Below are 21731 nucleotides of genomic sequence, written 5' to 3'. Positions count from 1 at the left end.
ACTATTGGATCCTATTGGCCAGTATCTTGTTGAGAATTTTTGCATCCATGTTCATCAGGGATATTGGTCTGTAATTCTCCTTTTTGGTGGGGTCTTTGTCTGGTTTTGGAATTAAGGTGATGCTGGCCTCATAGAACGAATTTGGAAGTACTCCATATCTTTCTATCTTTCCAAACAGCTTTAGGAGAATAGGTATGGTTTCTTCTTTAAACGTTTGATAAAATTCCCCTGGGAAGCCATCTGGCCCTGGACTCTTGTGTCTTGGGAGGTTTTTGATGACTGCTTCAATTTCCTCCCTGGTTATTGGCCTGTTCAGGTTTTCTATTTCTTCCTGTTCCAGTTTTGGTAGTTTGTGGCTTTCCAGGAATGCGTCCATTTCTTCTAGATTGCCTAATTTATTGGCGTATAGCTGTTCATAATATGTTTTTAAAATCGTTTGTATTTCCTTGGTGTTGGTAGTGATCTCTCCTTTCTCATTCATGATTTTATTAATTTGAGTCTTCTCTCTCTTCTTTTTAATAAGGCTGGCTAATGGTTTATCTATCTTATTAATTCTTTCAAAGAACCAACTCCTGGTTTTGTTGATCTGTTCCACAGTTCTTCTGGTCTCGATTTCGTTGAGTTCTGCTCGAATCTTTATTAACTCCCTTCTTCTCTTGGGTGTAGGATCTATTTGCTGTTTTTTCTCTAGCTCCTTTATGTGTAAGGTTAGCTTCTGTATTTGAGTTCTTTCCAGTTTTTGAATGGATGCTTGTATTGCGATGTATTTCCCCCTTAGGACTGCTTTTGCAGCATCCCAAAGATTTTGAACGGTTGTATCTTCATTCTCATTAGTTTCCATGAATCTTTTTAATTCCTCCTTAATTTCCTGGTTGACCCTTTTATCTTTTAGCAGGATGGTCCTTAACCTCCACGTGTTTGAGGTCCTTCCAAACTTCTTGTTGTGATTTAGTTCTAATTTCAAGGCATTATGGTCTGAGAATATGCAGGGGACAATCCCAATCTTTTGGTATCGGATCAGACCTGATTTGTGACCCAATATGTGGTCTATTCTGGAGAAAGTTCCATGTGCGCTTGAGAAGAATGTGTATTCAGTTGAGTTTGGATGTAAAGTTCTGTAGATATCTGTGAAATCCATCTGGTCCAGTGTATCATTTAAAGCTCTCGTTTCTTTGGAGATGTTGTGCTTAGAAGACCTATCGAGTATAGAAAGAGCTAGATTGAAGTCACCAAGTATAAGTGTATTATTATCTAAGTATTTCTTCACTTTGGTTAATAATTGATTGATATATTTGGCAGCTCCCACATTCGGGGCATATATATTGAGGATTGTTAAGTCCTCTTGTTGAATAGATCATTTAAGTATGATATAGTGTCGCTCTTCATCTCTCACTACAGTCTTTGGGGTAAATTTTAGTTTATCTGATATAAGGATGGCTACCCCTGCTTTCTTTTGAGGACCATTTGAATGGTAAATGGTTCTCCAACCTTTTATTTTCAGGCTGTAGGTGTCCTTCTGTCTAAAATGAGTCTCTTGTAGACAGCAAATAGATGGGTCCTGCTTTTTTATCCAGTCTGAAACCCTGCGCCTTTTGATGGGGTCATTAAGCCCGTTCACATTCAGAGTTACTATTGAGAGATATGAGTTTAGTGTCATCATGATATCTATTCAGTCCTTGTTTTTGTGGACTGTTCCACTGAACTTCTTCTTAAAGGGGAATTTTAAGAGTCCCCCTTAAAATTTCTTGCAGAGCTGGTTTGGAGGTCACATATTCTTTTAGTTGCTGCCTGTCTTGGAAGCTCTTTATCTCTCCTTCCATTTTGAATGAGAGCCTTGCTGGATAAAGTATTCTTGGTTGCATGTTCTTTTCATTTAGGACCCTGAATATATCCTGCCAGCCCTTTCTGGCCTGCCAGGTCTCTGTGGAGAGGTCTGCTGTTACCCTAATACTCCTCCCCATAAAAGTCAGGGATTTCTTGTCTCTTGCTGCTTTAAGGATCTTCTCTTTATCTTTGGAATTTGCAAGCTTCACTATTAAATGTCGAGGTGTTGAACGGTTTTTATTGATTTTAGGGGGGGATCTCTCTATTTCCTGGATCTGAATGCCTGTTTCCCTTCCCAGATTCGGAAAGTTTTCAGCTAGAATTTGTTCAAATACATATTCTGGCCCTCTGTCCCTTTCGGCGCCCTCGGGAACCCCAATTAAACGTAGGTTTTTCTTTCTCAGGCTGTCGTTTATTTCCCTTAATCTATCTTCATGGTCTTTTAATTGTTTGTCTCTTTTTTCCTCAGTTTCCCTCTTTGCTATCAACTTGTCTTCTATGTCACTCACTCGTTCTTCCACCTCGTTAACCCTCGTCGTTAGGACTTCTAGTTTGGATTGCATCTCATTCAATTGATTTTTAATTTCTGCCTGATTAGATGTAAATTCTGCAGTCATGAAGTCTCTTGAGTCCTTTATACTTTTTTCTAGAGCCACCAGTAGCTGTATAATAGTGCTTCTGAATTGGCTTTCTGACATTGAATTGTAATCCAGATTTTGTAACTCTGTGGGAGAGAGGACTGTTTCTGATTCTTTCTTTTGAGGTGAGGTTTTCCTTCTAGTCATTTTGCTCAGTGCAGAGTGGCCAAAAGCAAGTTGTATTGGGAAAAAGAGAAAAAGAGAGGAGAGAAAGAAGGAAAGAAAAGAGAAAGAGAAAAAAAAGGGAAGAAAAAAAACGGAAAAAAAAAGAAGAAAAAGAAAGGAGAAAAAAAGGGGGTGGGGGAAGGAAACAAATCAAAAAGCAAAACAAAACAAAACAAAACAAAACAAAAAAACAAAACCACCAGGGAGTATCTTCTGATTCTGTGTACTTTACGTCCCTTGGCTTCTCCTGGAAGTTGTCCGTCTAGCTGGTGTTCTGGGGGAGGGGCCTGTTGTGCTGATTTCCAGGTGTTAGCAGTTGGAGGAGCTGCTGTGCCCCTGCCTGGTGCAGGGCTCAGTGGGGGTTGTTTACCCCGTGAGGCCGCAGGAGGAACAGCCCCAGTGGCGGGGCCAGATCTGGAGCCCTGGATTCAGCCCCCGCAGGAACTCCGGAGTTCCCGGTCTGCAGGGCCTGGAGGCTCCGGGGCGGGGCCGCTGATCTTCTCAGCTGGGGCAGGAGCTTCCTTGCTGTCCTGGGTCCTCCCGGCCTCTGCCTGTCCCGGGGGAGGCGGGATCCTGGGCTGTGTCCCGGCGCCCTGTGCTCCGGGGCCTGCGCTGTTGGATTCGCGCTCCCGGGCCGCGCAGCCCCCTCCGCGGAGCCGCCCCCGAGCCCCCGCCCCGAGCTGCTCCTGGAACCGCGCAGCCCCCTCCGCACGGAGCCTCTTCCTCTGCCCGAGCCCCTCCGAGCTGCTCCCGGTCCCGCCGTGCGAGCTGCAGCCCTTAGGGAGCTCGGCGCACTCTCCTGGGCGCGCAGGTCCCTGTTAGTGTCCCAGGGAGCCCGAGGGCATCCCCGCCCTCCTGGGTCCTGCTCCAACTCCCTGCGAGCCCCTTTCCGCCCGGCGAGGTCGGTGCAGCTTCTGCTCCTCCGGGACGGGGCTCTCCTGTCCTGGGGACACTCGCCCCGGCCTCAGCCCGGCTCCTCGCGGGGCCCCTCCCCCTTGGAGGCCTTTGTTTCTTTACTTCTTTTTCCCCGTCTTCCTACCTTGATAGAAGCGCGAACTCTCCTCACTGTTGCATTCCAGGTGTTCTCTCTTTAATTCTCAGGCCGAATTCATAGATTTTCAGGATGATTGGAAGGTTTTCTAGGTAATTTGGTGGAGACAGGTGATTTGGAGACCCTACTCTTCCGCCATCTTGCTCCTCCCCCCCTCACCTGGCTTTCTTGAAGTAGATTGATAAATAAAAATCGTATGTATTGAAGAAGGGTATCATAAGTTTTGATATAGTTACATTTTGTGAAATGATCACCATAATGAAGTTATTAACATATCCAACACCTCACATAGCCATCTCTTTTTTATAATGTGTGGTGAGAACACTTAGATCTACTCTCTTAGAAAATTTCAAGTGTACAATACCGTTTTATAATTTATGGTCACTATGCTACATGTTGGATCTCCAGAACTTCCCATGTTATAACTGGGGGCTTGCCCCCTTTGAACAGTACCTTCTCTTTTCCACACACCCTTCAGTCCCTGGCAACCACTATTCTGCTTTATGCTTCTATGCGTTCAACTTTTTGAGATTCCACATGTGAGATCATGCAGGATTTGCCTTTCTGTACCTGGCTTCTCTTACTTGGTATAATATCCTCCAGATTCATCCATGTTGTTGCAAATGACAGGATTTTTAAGGCTGAATAAAGTTCATATATATCACTTTTTCATTATCCATTCACCCATGCACTGACACTTAGATGGCTTCCATATCTTGGCTACCATGGGTAACACTACAGTGAATATGGGAGTGCAGATATCGCTTCAAGATATTACTTTCATTTCTTTTGGATATAGTATAGTCAGAAGTGGTATTGCTGAATCACATGGTTGTTCTGTTTCTGATTATTTGAGGAACATCCAGACTGTTTTCCATAGTGATGGCACCAATTTAAATTTCCACCAAACATGGAAAAGACTTCCCTTTTCTCCACATCCTTGCCAATACTCATTATCTTGTGGATTATTGATGATAGCCATTCTAACAAGGTGTAACTGGAGATCTCACTGTAGTTTTGGTTTTCATTTCCCTGACGATCAATGATGCTGACCATCTTTCATTATACCGGTTGATCATTTGTAGTTTTCTTTGGAGAAATTCCCATTCAAGTCCTTTGTCCATTTATTAATCAAGTTATCTGTTTCCTTGATATTGAATTGTTCAGCAAACAAAATAAATTTTCACGTACAGAATCTGCAAATAATAAGAGATTATAGAAAACTCACTCTGGGAAACGAACTAGGGGTGGTAGAAGGGGAGGAGGGCGGGGGGTGGGAGTGAATGGGTGACGGGCACTGGGTGTTATTCTGTATGTTAGTAAATTGAACACCAATAAAAAAATTAAAAAAAAATAAAAAAAAAGAAAACTCAAAATAAGATTGTAGAAATGAACACACATGTCATTAACTCCATAAATGCCAATTGATCAGCAAAGATGACTGGAAAGGATTTTTTTAAATGTATATAGACACTGTAAGAAAAATAAAACACAGGTGCATGGAAAGGTTGAAAGCAAACTGAGAGGGGAAAGTCGAGGCAAATGTAAACCAAGAAGACATGGTATAGATAGATTAATATCAGACAATACAGAGCTACAAGATGACTTTACTCTAGGGATAGAGAAGGGGTCACTGTACAATGATAATAGATCCAATTCACCAGAAATTGTTTGTATTTACCTAAATCAATAGGATCAATATATATTAAACAAACAAGGATGGAATTACAGGGGTAAATTGAGAAGTGTTTGTCTTGAGAGCCCTCAACACAACTTTCTGAATTACTGATAGGTCAAAGAGACACAAAATTAGAAAGTTTAAGACATTTAAACAACATATAGCAGAGAGATGTAGTGCTCTGTATACCACCCTTAGAGGATTTCAATATCAGAATGTAGATCACTAGATAGGAGTTACGTCTTTGAAGGAGGCATCTACTTACTCTGCCTAAGCTTAGGGCAAGGTGCATGAAAGAGACCCATAGAGCTAATTGTCCTCCTCAAGGTCTGCCCTGTGGCTGAGGCTAAAGGCACATTCTTGGTTGAGTAGCCAAGCAGGAGACATGCTATGTCATTGGGAGGAGGAAGATGTGAGGGAGGAGCTCTCAGTTGGAAATAGAGCCTGAGGCTGGCTGTGCTCCGCTGTGTGGTGGGAGTGGGGGAAGCAGTAGGCAGTCATGGGATGTAGTAGAGTCACAGTGGGGCCTTACCTGTAGTTTCCAAAAATTGTAACCTGGAAATTCACACTCTTCCCCCGGCTCCTGACCATCAGGAGATCTTTTGATTGCAAAATGCTCCTCCGTTTACTGCAAAGAACAACCTCTGCCATGTGGGGAAGCTGGGAAAAGAGGTAGGTTCTGTGATGGGGTTCTGGGGAAACTTTTGACCACCCAGGCTCAGGGACTGAGGAACCCACTGGGTGTGAAACATTGTCATTCGACAATGGACTGTTGGGAAATAGTAAAAAAAACAAAACAAACCCTACCATCATTTTAAGTGATTTAGATTCTTAGAGACCCAGAAATTCAAGAAAATTACTTTAATCTCTTAAAAGTTGTTGCACTTGTACCACTATGCATGTATTAGAATGACTAAAATAAACATTTATAATTCTAAATGCTAGGAAGGATATGAGGCACATGGAACTCTCATATGTTATTAGTAGAAATGCAAAATGGTACAGCCATTTTGGAAAACACTTTGGCAGTTTCTTATAAGCATATACTTATCACATAACCCAGATGTCCTCCTCCCTGGTATTTAGCTAAGAGAAATGACCATTTATGTCCATATTAAAACCTGTATGAAAACATTCGTAGAGGATTTACTCATACTCACCAAAAACTGGAAACAACCCAATGTCTATTAAGTGAATGGAAAAACAATCTATGGTACCTCATAAGATGAAACATAAATCAGCCATAAGAGCTCCAGACAACACGCAAAAACATGGATGAATCTCAAATGTATTATGCAAACATGTTGTAGATATTAATCTTGTTGAAGCTGCCCAGCTTTAAAAATAAAAGATACAGATGCAATGAAACGCCGGGACACCTGCACCCCGATGTTTATAGCAGCAATGTCCACAATAGCCAAACTATGGAAGGAGCTTTGGTGTCCATCGAAAGATGACTGGATAAAGAAGATGTGGTTTATGTATACAATGGGATATTACTCAGCCATTAGAAATGACAAATACCCACCATTTGCTTCAACGTGGATGGAACTGGAGGGTATTATGCTGAGTGGAATAAGTCAATCGGAGGACAAACATTATATGGTCTCATTCATTTGGGGAATATAAATATTAGTGAAAAGGAATAGAAGGGAAGGGAGAAGAAATGGGTAGGAAATATCAGAAAGGGAGACAGAACATGAAGACTCCTAACTCTGGGAAATGAACTAGGGGTGGTGGAAAGGGAGGGTGGGGGGTGGGGGTGAATGGGTGACGGACACTGAGCGGGGCACTTGACGGGATGAGCACTGGGTGTTATTCTGTATGTTGGCAAATTGAACACCAATAAAAAGTAAATTTATTATTAAAAAAAGAAAATAAAGCAGAAGCAAAAAAATAAAAATAAAAATAAATAAAAATAAATCGATTGGGGTCAAAATACCATTCTATGTTTTGTCACCCTCTCTAACTTTTCCCATTTTCACTCCTTTCCCCTATAATCCCTTTCATATTTCTTATATTCCCCGTAGGATTGAAACCTTATAATGATTGTCCTTCTCTGATTGACTTACTTCACTCAGCATAATACCCTCCAGTTCCATCCATGTTGATGCAAATAATAAATAAATAAATAAATAAATAAATAAATAAATAAATAAAGTCCTAATTTGATACCTACAATCCATTTAAAAAATACATGGAAAGCCTTTCTTTAAAAGTCGGACATTTTAAAACACTTCTCCTTCTCCTTGAATTCATATTTCCATTCCTAATACCCCACAGACTCTTACTCTAAGGCAATATAATCTTATGCTCAAGAGTCTTTAATCACCACCTTTTCATACTGCTATGCAATAAAAACATGCATATAGATTGAAATTTTAAGTTTTCATTTACTGGGACCAGAAGACTCTAGGAATAAAATTTTTTCTTATGCATTGATTTTTCATTCCATTCGTTATTTAAATAACAATAACAATGGATATGTAAGTAAATACATTGAAATTATTGATTACCAAAATTTCAATGGTAAGCAAAATTCTATAGGTAATGCATCTCTTAGTGATAAGTAAGTGCAGGGGAACAAAATTTTGTTATAGATATGTCACTTGGTTTTTTGAACTTCTAGTACGTTGCCCCACCAAATCACAAAATGCTCTCTAATAAAAATTATTTTTAATGATCTAAGTTAAATATTAAAAAGCAGCTTCATTAAACCCCCTTTCAAATTTTATAAATGCATAGATTGGAAATCTTATACTTGAAAAGAATTTATTTCTAAGTAATTAGGATACTGACAAAAAATCACAAGTGATTTTCTTAATTTTGGGAAGTTTACCAAAAAGCCATTACCAATATTTAATACATGTTCAATAATGTTATTAATTATACCTGTTATTCTTTTATTTAGACACCTTATTGAATCTGATGAATCTGATGCACTCCAAAAATGTTGGAAAGTTAACTCTGATAGACCTTTGATAGTATATATTTTATAAAATGCTTTTATCTTACTAACATGCTTTAAACACAGTCAGAAATTTTTTTGAAGCCACAGATTTAACTCCCTATATTTATGGAAAATGCTCAACGAATCAGCTAGTTGGAAGAGACAGTCTTCAATTAGCCAAATCAGACCAGTTTCTCCCACAAAAAGACTGACTTCGCTTTTCAATTGAAATGAATGTTTTTATGTACATCCCTGTGGATATATGCCATTGTCCTTGGGATTTCTAACTCTAGAAGAGGGAGCTAAAGGCATAATGACATACTATAACTTGACACTTGAGTGAAACAAGGTGCTGTCCCCTTATTTCCTATCCACATATTTTTTGCTTTGCTCCCAGGGAAGCATACTCAGGAAAATCAGAAAGGGAGACAGAACATGAGAGATTCCTAACTCTGGGAAACAAACTAGGAGTGGTAGAAATGGAGGTGGGCGGGGGGTGGGGGTGACTGGGTGAGGGGCAATGAGGGGGGCACTTGATGGGATGAGCACTGGGTGTTATTCTATATGTTGGCAAATTGAACACCAATAAAAAATAAATTTATTTAAAAAAGAAAGAATAAAAAGGAAAATACATTTTCAAATTGTTCCTTTGTTTAGAACTCAGTTTTTATACTTTCAACACATATAAGAGATGGGTAAGGCATATGCTCCCATCCCCACCTTTTTCTGGAAGCAGCACAGGACATTCTGAGAGACAGATAGAAGAGGAGAAAGGCAGGCTGCAGGCTTTTTCTCAGGCAGACCAACTTCAAGAAACAGTAAATGTGGAATTTAAGAACCAGGACATCATGTCCTTAAACCTGTCTGTGCCTCTAGAAAATCTGTGTCCTCTGGAGTAGGGGAATGCCAGCATGCAGCATGGACAGGACTGACTGAGTTGGCCTCCTTATTTTTCAAATGGGTAGACTGAAATAAAAGTAGCCCAAATTGACATGGTGAATTAATGGTGGAACTTGGGCTTTGATCAAAGTGTCTTCATTCCTGGCTCATTGTTGTTCCTACAGGACGATCGAGTCCATGCCTCCCACATCTGTCCCAGTCCGCAGGGCCACTGAACCAGTAAGCCACACACGTTTGCTTGTTCCCCACAGGACACATGTTTTGTAGTCTCTTGCCCAAAGAAATACCCCTCCAGAATGAATTCACTGTTTTATGGTTGCCAGATTTAGCACATAAAAATATTACATGACCAACTAAATTTGAATGTCAGATAAATACTGAATCGTTTTTCGTGTAACTACAGTCTTTATATTTCATTGGATATACTTCTACTAAAAATTCTAACCGAATACCCTACATTATATTTGGCAATCCAATTGATCTACATCTTTCCTTGTACCCGCATCCCTGGAGATCTGCTTCCTACTAAGAGACTATAGGCTGTCTGATCAACTACTACTTAAGACTGGGTCAATAGATATAAAACTTCAAACCCAAAGAGTGATTTGATATAAGAATTTAAGACTCCACGATATGTTGGCAAATCGATCTCCAATAAAAAAAAATACATTTAATTTTTAAAAAGTGAAAAAAAAAAGAATTTAGGGATCCCTGGGTGGCGCAGCGGTTTAGCGCCTGCCTTTGGCCCAGGGCAAGATCCTGGAGACCCGGGATCGAATCCCACGTCAGGCTCCCAGTGCATGGAGTCTGCTTCTCCCTCTGCCTGTGTCTCTGTCTCTGTCTCTCTCTCTCTGTCTCTCTCTCTCTCTGTGTGCGACTATCATAAATAAAAATTTTAAAAAATTTAAAAAAAAGAATTTAAGACACCATAGGGCCTTGGCTAATCTTCCCAGGGAAGAGAAATAATGATATACAGAGATGTTTATGGGAAATTCAAGAGCCAAAAAGACAATAGGCACCTTTTCTTTGACATTCAGTAAATTATTTGTTTACTTCCTAAAATATATTAATTACACCAGTCATCATGCTTTCCACAAGAGTTTCATTAATTCTCATGTCTATGAAGTAGGTGTGTTACTATTTCCTTCGAGGAAAACTGAGGTAAGGGACACCGGGCTGGCTCAGAGGACCATGTGTCTCTTGTACTTGGGCTTGTAAGTTCAAACCCCACGTCGAGTATAGAGACTAGTTAAAACTAAAATCTTGAAAAAAGAAAGGAAAAAAGACTGAGGCTCAGTGAGGTTCAGTGGCTGAGCCAAGAGGCATAGCTGGCAAGTAGGGGATCCACCACATGAGTTCAGATTCAACTCCAAGCACTATTTTTGACCATGCCATGCCACTTCATGAATAAGCTTCACCTGATTTCATCTAATCCTTACAGTGACACCAAAGTTGCCAGGTATGCTGTATCATTCCCATTTTCCAGATGAGGAAACTAAGGCTCCAAGACACAGCTACAGTGCTAAGTTACCAGCCAGGATCAAAAATTAGTGTCACTGGGTTTGGAGCCATAACTGTCATTACTGAACAGCCCAGGCACTGTTGTAAAATGTGGGGAGGATTCAGGATTAGAATTCTAGGGACAAAAATGAAGACATTGCTATAAGTCTTTAGTCTTAGGCAGCCACGTAATATGGTTTCAGGAGATCTGGAAAAGACTCTATGCCTTTTCAGAACTTCATGTCTGAACTTCATGTTTGAAGTTCCACCAACAACATAGGTGCCTTCCTGGGCATAACAACGTTCTCTGCCTTCCTCTCTTTCTGTCTCCCCTCCTTTCTGCCTCCATCTATCTCTCTTGCTGTTTTTGAGATGCATTTAGTCTGAGAGAGGTAACATGGCAAGGCATTATCAGTTCTTCACATCACAGAATTTAGAAGACATAAGGACAAAGAAAAGACATGTTGAAATGGGTGTCAAGTGAGTAGGGAAGGGTCATCTGTGTATGGAGTGCTCTGGGAGTATCAGAAGCTAGGCTTGGATAACACCAGAAGGAAGATGAGGCATTCTTTTCTTCACCCAAGGTCACCTGGGATTTTTTGCTCCTGGGGCTCTAAGACCCAGAGGGATATGCTCAGGCCCTCATGAAGACCTCATACCATCAGTCTCTTGTCATCAGTGAAGCAAGGAAAAGGTGTCCACTCATGGCTAGGGTTGCCCTTGGAATGACAGTGTGACAGTGGGCAAACCAGCCCTGCAACTATTCCAGAACAATCCTGTGATCCTTCACATGTGGTCTTTCATGGAGGAACAAGACAATGGGCAAATGTCCTGCTGGGACATGCTCCAGACCATGGCAGAGTGTGGGGTCACTGGGAAGGTCCTAGGCCTGAAGGTCCTGCCCTACTCTCCACGTGACCTCAGACAAACCCCTTCCCCACTGTGCATCTTGGTTTCCTCAGCTGTGAACTGAGAGAAGTGGTGGACTGTCTCCATGGTTCTCAGCACAAGCTCTATATGTCTGTCTGGCTTGTGCCTAATCCCTCTGCCTCTTCTCATCCCACACAGGAACCTTCCTCTCCACAGTTCGACCTTCTCCTGGAGGAATATAGCACTCCTGCTGCTTCTCTCTATCTCTTTGGAGGAGACGACTTCATCGCCAGTCAAAATAGAGATACGTGGGTTCAGAGGAGCTTCAGCCACCCTTCCTTAGCAGACCTTTCTGAGACTGAGAGTCAGGCGGGAGGCAAGGACTCACATTATTTGAGTGAGTTCTCTAAAGCCACATCTTCTGTGGATTTAGAGAACTAGCCCTGCTCACACACCCTGGGCCCTTTGATCCTTCCCTCATCTACTGCCTCCAAATTATTTCTCTACCTTTTCCTGATATGAGTCTTTTCCAAGATTAATTTTTTTTTAAATTTTTATTTATTTATGATAGTCACACACAGAGAGAGAGGCAGAGACACAGGCAGAGGGAGAAGAAGGCTCCATGCACCGGGAGCCCAATGTGGGATTCGATCCTGGGTCTCCAGGATCGCGCCCTGGGCCAAAGGCAGGCGCCTAACCACTGCGCCACCCAGGGATCCCCCCAAGATTAATTTTTAAAGTGAATCTATCACTAAGCAGGAGCCTGAGGTAGAGGACAGTGAGGAGGCAGTTGCACAGTGGAGGACAGAAAAGGAATGAGGTCTGGCCTGCCCTGGAAATGGTGGTCAAGAGAAGAAGCTATGGGGCTTGGAGAGAGACTAGATGGAAAACTGGCCCAAGTCCATGACTGATAGGATGCTGGGGTGAAATATTGGGAGAAAGGAATCTCAGGGTTCTCATGACCACCTGGGAGCCTGCTGATGTCAAATATAAAGATGTGAGTAGAGAGATGGAGGCATTGCTGAGGCATAGGGAGACCCTAGTTCTGTTTTATACATGTGGGCATAGAGGTCTTGTGAGATGCCCAGATGCATGTTCCCCAGGTGGTTGAATATGTTTCTTTAGCTTGGAAGTGAAGATGGGTCTGGAGAGAGGTATAGGAACCACAGTTAGCATCATGGATATGGATGTGGTGCAGAAAGTGTGTGTCCAGTAAAGACAGCAGAGAGCTGATATCTACACCCAGGGAGCATCCTTAGTAGTTGCAGAGGGACCATCAGGGTGTGTGCATTCAGGGAGGAGACGGCACAGACAAGGTAAGGAACTGAGGACGGCTGACCGGCAGGGAGGAGGATTATAAGTGAGAGCTGAAGCTGACAGTGGGGCAAGAAGGTACAATGGCTAAACCAAAAAAATGGTTTACAAGCCTCCAGAAGCAGAAGGGAGGCAGGACTGACTAGAGTCTACATTAGGTGGGGACATTTGTCTTTAGAATCTCAAGATTTCTTTTTTTTTTAATTTATTTTTTATTGGTGTTCAATTTACTAACATACAGAATAACCCCCAGTGCCCGTCACCCATTCACTCCCACCCCCCCCCAAGATTTCTATGCCTTTTTACTTCTTGGAGGTATCCCTTATTTGATTTGCTTTACTCTCATTTATGTATGTATGTATGTATGTATGTATGTATTTATTTATTTATTTATTTATTTATTTATTTAATAGTCATAGACCTTCCTTTTTTTAAATTTTTATTTACTTATGATAGGCACACAGTGAGAGAGAGAGGCAGAGACACAGGCAGAGGGAGAGGCAGGCTCCATGCAGGGAGCCTGACGTGGGATTCAATCCCGGATCTCCAGGATCGCGCCCTGGGCCAAAGGCAGGCGCTAAACCACTGCGCCACCCAGGGATCCCTAGTCTCCCTTATTTAATTTGCTAGAACACTGGCTCCCAAGGAGTAGCCTGCATCATGATGCTCAACTGCCTGCTTTGGTGTCCCCAGATGTGCTTTTAAAAATTGAAGTCCCTAGGCTTCACTTTCTAGAGATTCTGATTCAGGCCACAGTCTGCAGTTTCTAAAAGATGCACAGAGATTTCCATTGTACACTCCAGATTAGGAACCACAATTCTTCTTAGCCTCAGATGTTCATGGTGGATGCATGAAGCATGGTATGAAGGGTAAGGAATATATCTGGAAAGTACTAAAAGTCTCAATGGCATGCTCGGGGCTTCTGGCTTCCAGAGTGAGTCATGAATTGGAGGTCCCAGGGCTGCCCCTCATTAACTGTATTTTCACATCTGACTTCTCCTTCTCCTTCTCCCTCTCCTTCTCCCTTTCCTCCTCCTCCTCCTCCTCCTCCTCCTTCTTCTTCTTCTTTTCTCCTTCTTCTTCTTTCTCCTTCTTCTTCTTCTTCTTCTTCTTCTTCTTCTTCTTCTTCTTCTTCTTCTTCTTCTTCTCCTCCTCCTCCTCCTCCTCCTCCTCCTCCTCCTCCTCCTCCTCCTCCTCCTCCTCCTTCTTCTTCTTCTTCTTCTTCTTCTTCTTCTTCTTCTTCTTCTTCTTCTTCTTCTTCTTTCCTTTGCCTAGGAAATTGGGAGGGTGATACTAATGACCTATATGGTCTTTCCAATTCCAAACTTCTATAATTCCAAGTCTCAGTAGTATCCAAATGAATCATGCTTCTCTGGTCAGATCTCACTGGAGAGCTGCTTGGTTTAGAGTCCTGCAGCCAACTGCACAGTATAGTAGTTATCTGTCGCTGTGTGACACATTACCTCTAGGCCAGAAGTTTGGTATAGTGTGCCAGGATTCTCTGCTCAGGGTCTTGGCAGGCTGAAACCAGGGTGTCAGCCAAAGCTGCCATTCCCATCTAGGAACCCAGAGTTCTTGGCCATGCACTCTGGCTGTGGCAGAATCATTTCCTTGCAGTTGTACCATGGGGGTTGCTTCCAGAAGCCACCTTCCATCCAGGGCACCTAGCTTCCTCCATCCTCAATGTTACTAATAGCGCGTTGGACTGAATCTCTCTTACCTCTTCCCTATTAATCAGGGGGAAAGCGCTTCATTTTAAGGACTCAAGAACTTAGGACTGGTCCGCTCAGATAATCTCTATATTTTAAGATCAATTAACTTGGGACTCTACTCACATCTATGAACTCCCTTAACAGCAGCACCTAAATTCATATTTGGTTTAATAACCAGAGGATGAGAATCTTGGGGAAGCAACTTTCAAATTCTGCTTCCTACAACCCCGGCAATTAGGAAGCCATGTCTAGCCCTTGAAAAGGAGGAAGCAAACCCATATCTGCCAAGCTCTTTCCATGTGCCAGGCACTGTGACAAATGCATTACAGGCATTATCCCCTTAATTCTTTTAAGCAGGTTGTAAGGATTTTCTCATATTATAGATGAGAAACGTTGGACTCCAAAGGAATACCTTTTTCCCAAGATTATTTATAGTTGTGTTGGCGTCAGGCCTCCACACCAGGTCCGTCTTGGAGTGCTCCTCCTGCTGCCCATTTCTGCACACTTTAGAGGTAACTGCGAAGTTGTATAGTGGAACTCAGTTTGGCCTTGAGCTCACAAGGAGCCAGGGGCCCAAATCAGGTTTTTTTGGTGACTCCTATACTCCTATTTCCATGATATTTCCTCTACTCCTTACTAATTAACTTCCCCAATCAACTACAGTTCTGGAGGTAGATGCCATGGGCATTAACATATTCTATTCCAAGAGGAGAGAGGAGCTCCTGAACTTATGGTAAGACTCTTGATCCCCATATAACTCCCTGCTGTGGAATCTGAGATGCTTCCCCTTCAGTTGACCTGAGCATAGATTCCTGACTCAGATAGATCTAAATGAACCATGAGTGGTGAGAAACAGACCCAATCCCTAAATATAAGCAGAGTGAGAACAGAGGATGGAAGGTAGAAGACAGGGCTGATAGAACATCACTTTTCACCTTTGCCATAGGAGGAGAGCTGAAACTCTCAAGAGATGTGAATGTGGACATTGCTTTGTTGCAGGGAAACCAGGAGTATGCCCCAAAGACAGGGTCATCTGTGAGACTAAAGTTCCAGACTTCTGCTTAAGTGATTTGCACTGCCAGGATTACATGAAGTGCTGCTCATTCGCCTGTGAGAAGAAGTGTATGGATCCATTCCAAGGTAGTGACCCCCAGGCTGTGGGCACAGGTGCTTTTACAGGTGCCTTTCTTCCTGCTCCATCCAGAACTAGTTGAATGATTCTCTTGGATGGTAGGACAAAAAGCTAGGGTTCATGCTTTTCTTTTACTATTCAGATTCCCAACACTCAAGTACAAACAATGAGTTCAGGCATGGTGGATATTAACTGGATAATATGGATGATAGTCTTTTTTTGAGTCAACATTCAAGCATTCACAAATAACTAATACTAGTTGCGTGCCCCCTAACGTCAAGAGACTGTTGCTGGGCATGTGGTAAATACAAAGCTCAGTTGGTTTAGATGCTGGGCTTAGTTTTGGACCCTTTGGCCTTCAAATAAGTTTCCTGCTAACTTAAAATATAGAGCATCTCATAATAGGAAATTATTATATATATATATATATATATCCAAATTGTCTGTTTTAATGTCCTTTATTCAAAGGCCATCGGGAATACACTTATAGGTGAACAAGGTGGATTTATTATATTTATTATTCATTATAATGAGGGAGAATGTTCACCATATATAACTGGAGGGATCTCAGTAAAAAGCTACTGAGATTCAGGAAAGAATCTACTATAGGAGAGAGGCTTTGATTGGGGAATTTGGGGCCTGGGTGTGGTCTATATTGGGTGTTGTTGAAAAGTGGGACACTCTCAGGGAATCTTATCTACAGAGAGGGCAGGCTAGACTGAGGATGAAGCCATAATGGATAGAGAAGCATAAATCACTCATAGGTGTTTGGCATTTCATGGGTTTCACAATATTGTGTTTTTAGTTTCCCTTTATGATGGCCCTAGAGCAATCTTCTTTGATGTGGATGTCCTGTGACCTATCTATTTCTAATAGAGAATGACATGGTTCAGCTGTGAGCATCAGACAGGATCCAGACATGAGACATTGCTGTTTTTCTTTCTTCATGGCTTGTTCCTTCTATACACCAGGTGCTTTGTTAGGCACTTTGGATACAGTCAATGAACAAGTCTCACCTTCCCAAAGCTCAGGGCCTTAGAGTAAAAGATCAGCTACAAAACATCCTCATATGCTTTTCACTATGTCTTTTGCAAGGTAGAAATGGTGCTCAGAGATAGTGCACAACATAGATTATTTGTAGGAGAACTAGTCTAGACTTTTCTTGACAGTGGCTCTGTATGACTTGTATGGTCATACCAAGAATTGTGTAGAAGCTAAGAACCTGACCCCTTCTCTTTTCTACTACCCTTTCTGGCCTTAACTCTTTGCTTCCCACCCTCAGAACCCTGCATGCTACCCTCAGACCAAGGAAGCTGTAACATTGGGCTCTCGCGCTGGTATTTTGACTTTAAACATCGGATATGCAAACCGTTTAAATATGGAGGCTGCTATGGGAATGCCAACAACTTCATCAGCAGAGGAAACTGCAGAGTGGCTTGCTCATCAGTTGGTAAGACTTATAAGCCTAGCAGTCCGAGGAACTAGTCTAACCAGAAATAGCATACCAGCCTAGGTATAAGCTTAGGCTTTGAGGTGAAACTGTCTTGACTCAAGTCAGCTCTGTCATTCACTGAATGAGTGGCCTTGGGTCAGTCTTCTGCTTCCATGCACTTCAGCATTCTTGTCTATAAAAGGGGGATAAAAATAGCATTTACCTAATGGAGACATTGTGGCAGAAAAATGACATAGAGCACATGCCTGTTGAGTAGTACCTGAGGACTCATCCAAGAATGAAGCATCAAAAGGTCAGGTCTGGAATCCCATGAAGTAGGAGTAGAGCATGGAGTAAGTGAAGAACAGGGTGAGGTGAAGGTGAGGGCTGTGGATTAGTTCCTACTCTAATGACCAACACCAGTAATATTGGGAGACAGTGTCTTGCAGAGGTAGATGAAACTCCTCCTTTTCCCATTTCCTGAAAATTTCTTCACCTCTTTGAGTTTCTGTCCCTCCCCTGTAATACTGGACTAACAGCAAAGACTTCACTGAGGTGAGGTGTTGGTAGGATTATATGTGATCAGGACACAAGGTCTGACATGGGGGCTGTTCAGTAGTGTGGGCTCACTAAATAGTAGCAATCCAGGGAGTGACCATTGATGTTCAAACGCAACACTGTGTGACATACAAGGCAGCACTAGTACTTTGGCCTCCGGGTCTGTGAATCGAGCTGAATACTGTACCATCACGTCTATTAGCCTCACAAAGAAACAGAGTCAGAGAGATAAAGTTAGTCGCCCAAGGATTCACAGTGGGTCCCGGGTAGATCTGGAATTTTAATTCTGTACATCCAGTGAACCTGAATAGACAAGGCACTGTTGTGGCCTTACCCGTTGTGGGATGCTGTAAGGAATCATGGCACTATGGATTAGACCTTGGCTCACTCTCAGAAGCCAGCAGATAGAAGCAACCAGGGAAATGGGCTTGGGTGAGTTTGGGGGAAACTTTTTTTCCATCTGGGGCTCAGAAAGAACCTAACAATAGCTCTGAGAGTCAAACACACCACAGTCTGTCTGAGTCTGACTTGAGGAAGAAGGACAAGGAGTAGAAGGAGAAAGAGAAGACAAGAAATACTTCCTGCCCTCATAGAATTTGCAATCACATAATGATCACAGGAAACATGCACAAAATCCTAACAAATTGATTTCAATACCACCCAGGTCCTAGTGACCCACACAGTCTTATCTCCAGTCTGAATTTGACTCCCAAACTCCAACTGCTTACTCTACTCCTTCATCTCAATCTCACAAACACCTCACGCTTCACTTGTCTAAAACAAGACTCCTCATCTTTGCTCTCCCACCTCAAACTTGCTCTGCCCATAGTTCTCCCCATCTTGATTAAAATCGACTTCTAAATGACCCTTAATGAATCAACATCAACATTCTCAATCCACATCTACTGAGTTAGGAAATCCTTTTAGATCTACCTTAAAAATAGATCCAGAATCTGTAAAGTTCAGGGTCCTGTTCCACTGAATCTGACCATTTCCTACCACATCCTCAGCTGCCAGCCCAACCTGAGGAGCCACCTTCTTACCTGGGGTTTCAAAGAACAAGCCTAACTCTCTTCCTACCACATCCCATGAGATGCTGAGGCATTGCATTCCTCTGCAGGCTCCCAGAGGTAGTCATGGTAGAGTGAACCAAGTCACAGAAAGATATACTAGTTTTGAAGAGAAGGTAAAGGTGTTTGAAGGGTGTGAGATGGGTGGGGTTTGAGGAAACTCACATCTGTTCTTGTTTTAGTCAAGACTGGACAGTGCCCACTCTTCCCCTTCAAGAACCGTATGGAGTGTCCAGCTTCCTGTAAGGGTGACATGGATTGCCCCAAAAGTGACAAATGTTGTGAATCCATGTGTGGCTTTGTTTGTGCCAAGGCCTGGACAGGTGAGGACTGGAGATATACCTCCCAAATATGCTAAGGATGTCATGTTGTCTCATGGAATGGGGATGCCCCTTTGGTTGACCTTAGATGTCTCTTGGGAAATTTTCCTTTTTTAAGGCCCAATCACTGCTCTCCTGTTGCCTTCCTGATTTCAGGAAACTATTGTGCTAGTCTTCAAAGCCAACCAGGCATAGTATCACTGCCTATTTTTCCCCATGAGAACTTATTTATTCTGAGTCTCTTCTTCACTGACCAACAGGTGACAATATCCACTTATTCATACAAAAAAAAATGATAACCATTACGTCCATTCCTAATAAGTCTTATGTCTGTCTACACAAAACTTCAGAACATGTAGAGCATACTCACATCATGTAAGGGATGCTGGGGAAAAGATGGGTAGCAAAATGCTGTTGGGGCAGACTTGAACTTTGTACCTCTGAGACTAGTGCTCATTTCTGCATGTAGTGCTGAGATAATATGCTCTCGTCTCAGAGATTGTTAGTGTTTTGAGGTACAGCCCGGTGTCCTGGAAGGAACCCAAGGCCTTTCAACTGACTTCAACTCTTCTACTTGTTTTCCATATGGCCTTAGGTAACTCACATGCCCCTACAAAATCCTCAAATTTTACAATTTCTAAAATGAGGAAGTTCTGAATGCTCTCTAACATTCCTTCAGACTCTGGTACTTTGGGATTAGGAAACCCAAATCCATTAGTTTTGTGGGAGTGGCAGGAATCCTAACGGATTCTCTATGTCAGACATGGCAAGCCTCTTTGATACTCCTCAAATTATTAGCCATAGAATGCTGATACTCTGCCTTCTGCACACTATTGTTACTCTAGGGGGAAAGAGTAAGAGGCTTCCTCAGAAGATAGCCCTTTTAGGGTTCCCCAAGTCCCCCAAATTTGTCTCAAACTATGATCAAGTATTTCAAGGTCAAGTCTTATTTTATCCCATAAAGTCAAATCAGGTTTCTGCCCACGCAAGCCCCTGATGTGTTCCAAGATTGAGAGACCCAAGTGCCTGCAGGATCGTGATTGCCCAGTGTCCCAGAAGTGCTGTTCACATTGTGGACTGAAGTGCCTGGAATCTCAAAAATGACCAGTAAGTGGAAAATATTATCATCGATGTAATTAACTATGACTAGCATGATAAAAAGCTATCAATACTATCTCTTATCCAACTACCTTCCAAATTGTCTTCGAAGTAGAACAGTATTTAATGGGATTACTTTGATTTTATAGAGAATCATGTCAACCAAAAATTATGAGAAATTTAACTCTTCTTTATTCCAATTTCACGACTTATATCTTTCCTTGTCTTTTTATATCATGTAGAGCCTCTGAAACAATGCTGAAAATAAAGGTAATGACATTTATCCCTGTCTGGTTCTTTATTTTAGAGTCAGCGTCTCTTGCTGTATAAAATGATACTTGTTGGCTTTGAGATCAACAGATGTTACTACTCTTGGGTTGTTTTCTTTTCATCCATTTACAGCTGCTATTAGAAATTACTGTGGCATTTTGTCAAAAACCTTTTAGGCATCCAAAAATCATGTAATGATTTTTCTCTTCTAAAGTGCTGGTATAAGAGAGTACATTATTAAATTTTCAAGTGTTGGATCATCCTTGCATTCTTGGATTGACCTTAATCGTATTGAGGATATACTTGTATTAATACACTGAAGGTTCTTTAAGCAAATAATTTGTGCAGAATTTTCACATCAATGGTCAAAAGAAAAATAGGTCTATTACTTTGGTATGTCTTACTATCTGAGTCATATACCTTTCAACAAACTAGCATGGAAAACTGATTGGAAAACGTACTTTTTCTCCCTATGACCTGTAATATTTTAAATTTTGTATATTTTTTAATTGGAGTTCGATTTTCCAACATATAGTATAACACCCAGTGCTCATTTAAAATTTATTATTTATTTTATTTTAAGCAATGTCTACACCCCAGTGGGGCTCGAACTCACTCTCGGAGATCAAGAGTTGCATGCTCTGCCAACTGAGCCAGCCAGACACCTCCCAAGATCTGTAGTATCTTTAATAATAGTTTCAATAATAACATTTTAATGATATCCTCTGTTCCTTGAAAGCTGGACAAAATTGTGCTCCAAAAGCATCTAGGTTAGGTTCTTTCTGTAAGATATATCTTTACTAATTTTCTTTGTGTTTTATCTTATACTTGTACAGGCTTTCTACCTCTTCTTCTATAAAGTTAGGTCTCTTATGTGTTGCTAAAATTGATCCATTTTCTCTCCACTTTCAAATGTATTACTTTAGAGTAATATAAATTATTTTGTACATGATTTTTTATCTTTAATTTTCGTTAATGTTTTTATTCTTATACTCATGTTTCTACCCTACTCCCACCTATTCACCACCATTCCCTCCATTTACTCATGTATCCACCCACTCACCTACACTGCATTGATATATCTTTAAATTTACCTGTCTTTTCATCCATGGTTTCACTCATATATCCATCCACTTACCCTTCCCACCCATCTTCTTTCTGCCTATGCAGCTGCCTGTTTTATATCCAGCCTTTATCCATCTTTCATACACACACCATCCTCCCATGCCCAACGACATACTTCTCCATC

The 21731-nt window shown here is 41.8% G+C and overlaps 1 protein-coding gene across 1 annotated transcript; it reads left to right on the top strand.

Moving 5' to 3' along the window:
• Positions 1–5805: 5805 nt before the first annotated feature.
• WFDC8 (WAP four-disulfide core domain 8) lies at positions 5806–21448 on the top strand. Its single transcript, XM_025470220.3, has 8 exons — positions 5806–6028; positions 11775–11884; positions 15602–15742; positions 17017–17184; positions 18977–19117; positions 20079–20221; positions 20455–20482; positions 21066–21448. Exons 1-6 carry the CDS (start codon positions 5970–5972, stop codon positions 20216–20218), a joined length of 759 nt encoding a protein of 252 aa, XP_025326005.1. The 5' UTR covers positions 5806–5969; the 3' UTR covers positions 20219–20221; positions 20455–20482; positions 21066–21448.
• Positions 21449–21731: the final 283 nt, after the last annotated feature.

The sequence above is a fragment of the Canis lupus genome, chromosome 24 (assembly GCF_003254725.2).
Source record: "Canis lupus dingo isolate Sandy chromosome 24, ASM325472v2, whole genome shotgun sequence".
Classification (NCBI taxonomy): Eukaryota; Metazoa; Chordata; class Mammalia; order Carnivora; family Canidae; genus Canis; species Canis lupus.
Note: the sequence above shows the minus strand (reverse complement) of the source record. Positions and strands in the feature narration are given on the sequence as shown.

Bases quoted from the DNA above. Each gene is read 5' to 3' on its own strand.
- WFDC8 (XM_025470220.3), top strand. From the start codon at position 5,970: ATGCTCCTCCGTTTACTGCAAAGAACAACCTCTGCCATGTGGGGAAGC. The intron at 6,029-11,774 runs GTAGGTTCTGTG...CATCCCACACAG, and splicing joins TGGGGAAGCTGGGAAAAGAG to GAACCTTCCTCTCCACAGTT. The intron at 15,743-17,016 runs GTAGTGACCCCC...TCCCACCCTCAG, and splicing joins GTGTATGGATCCATTCCAAG to AACCCTGCATGCTACCCTCA.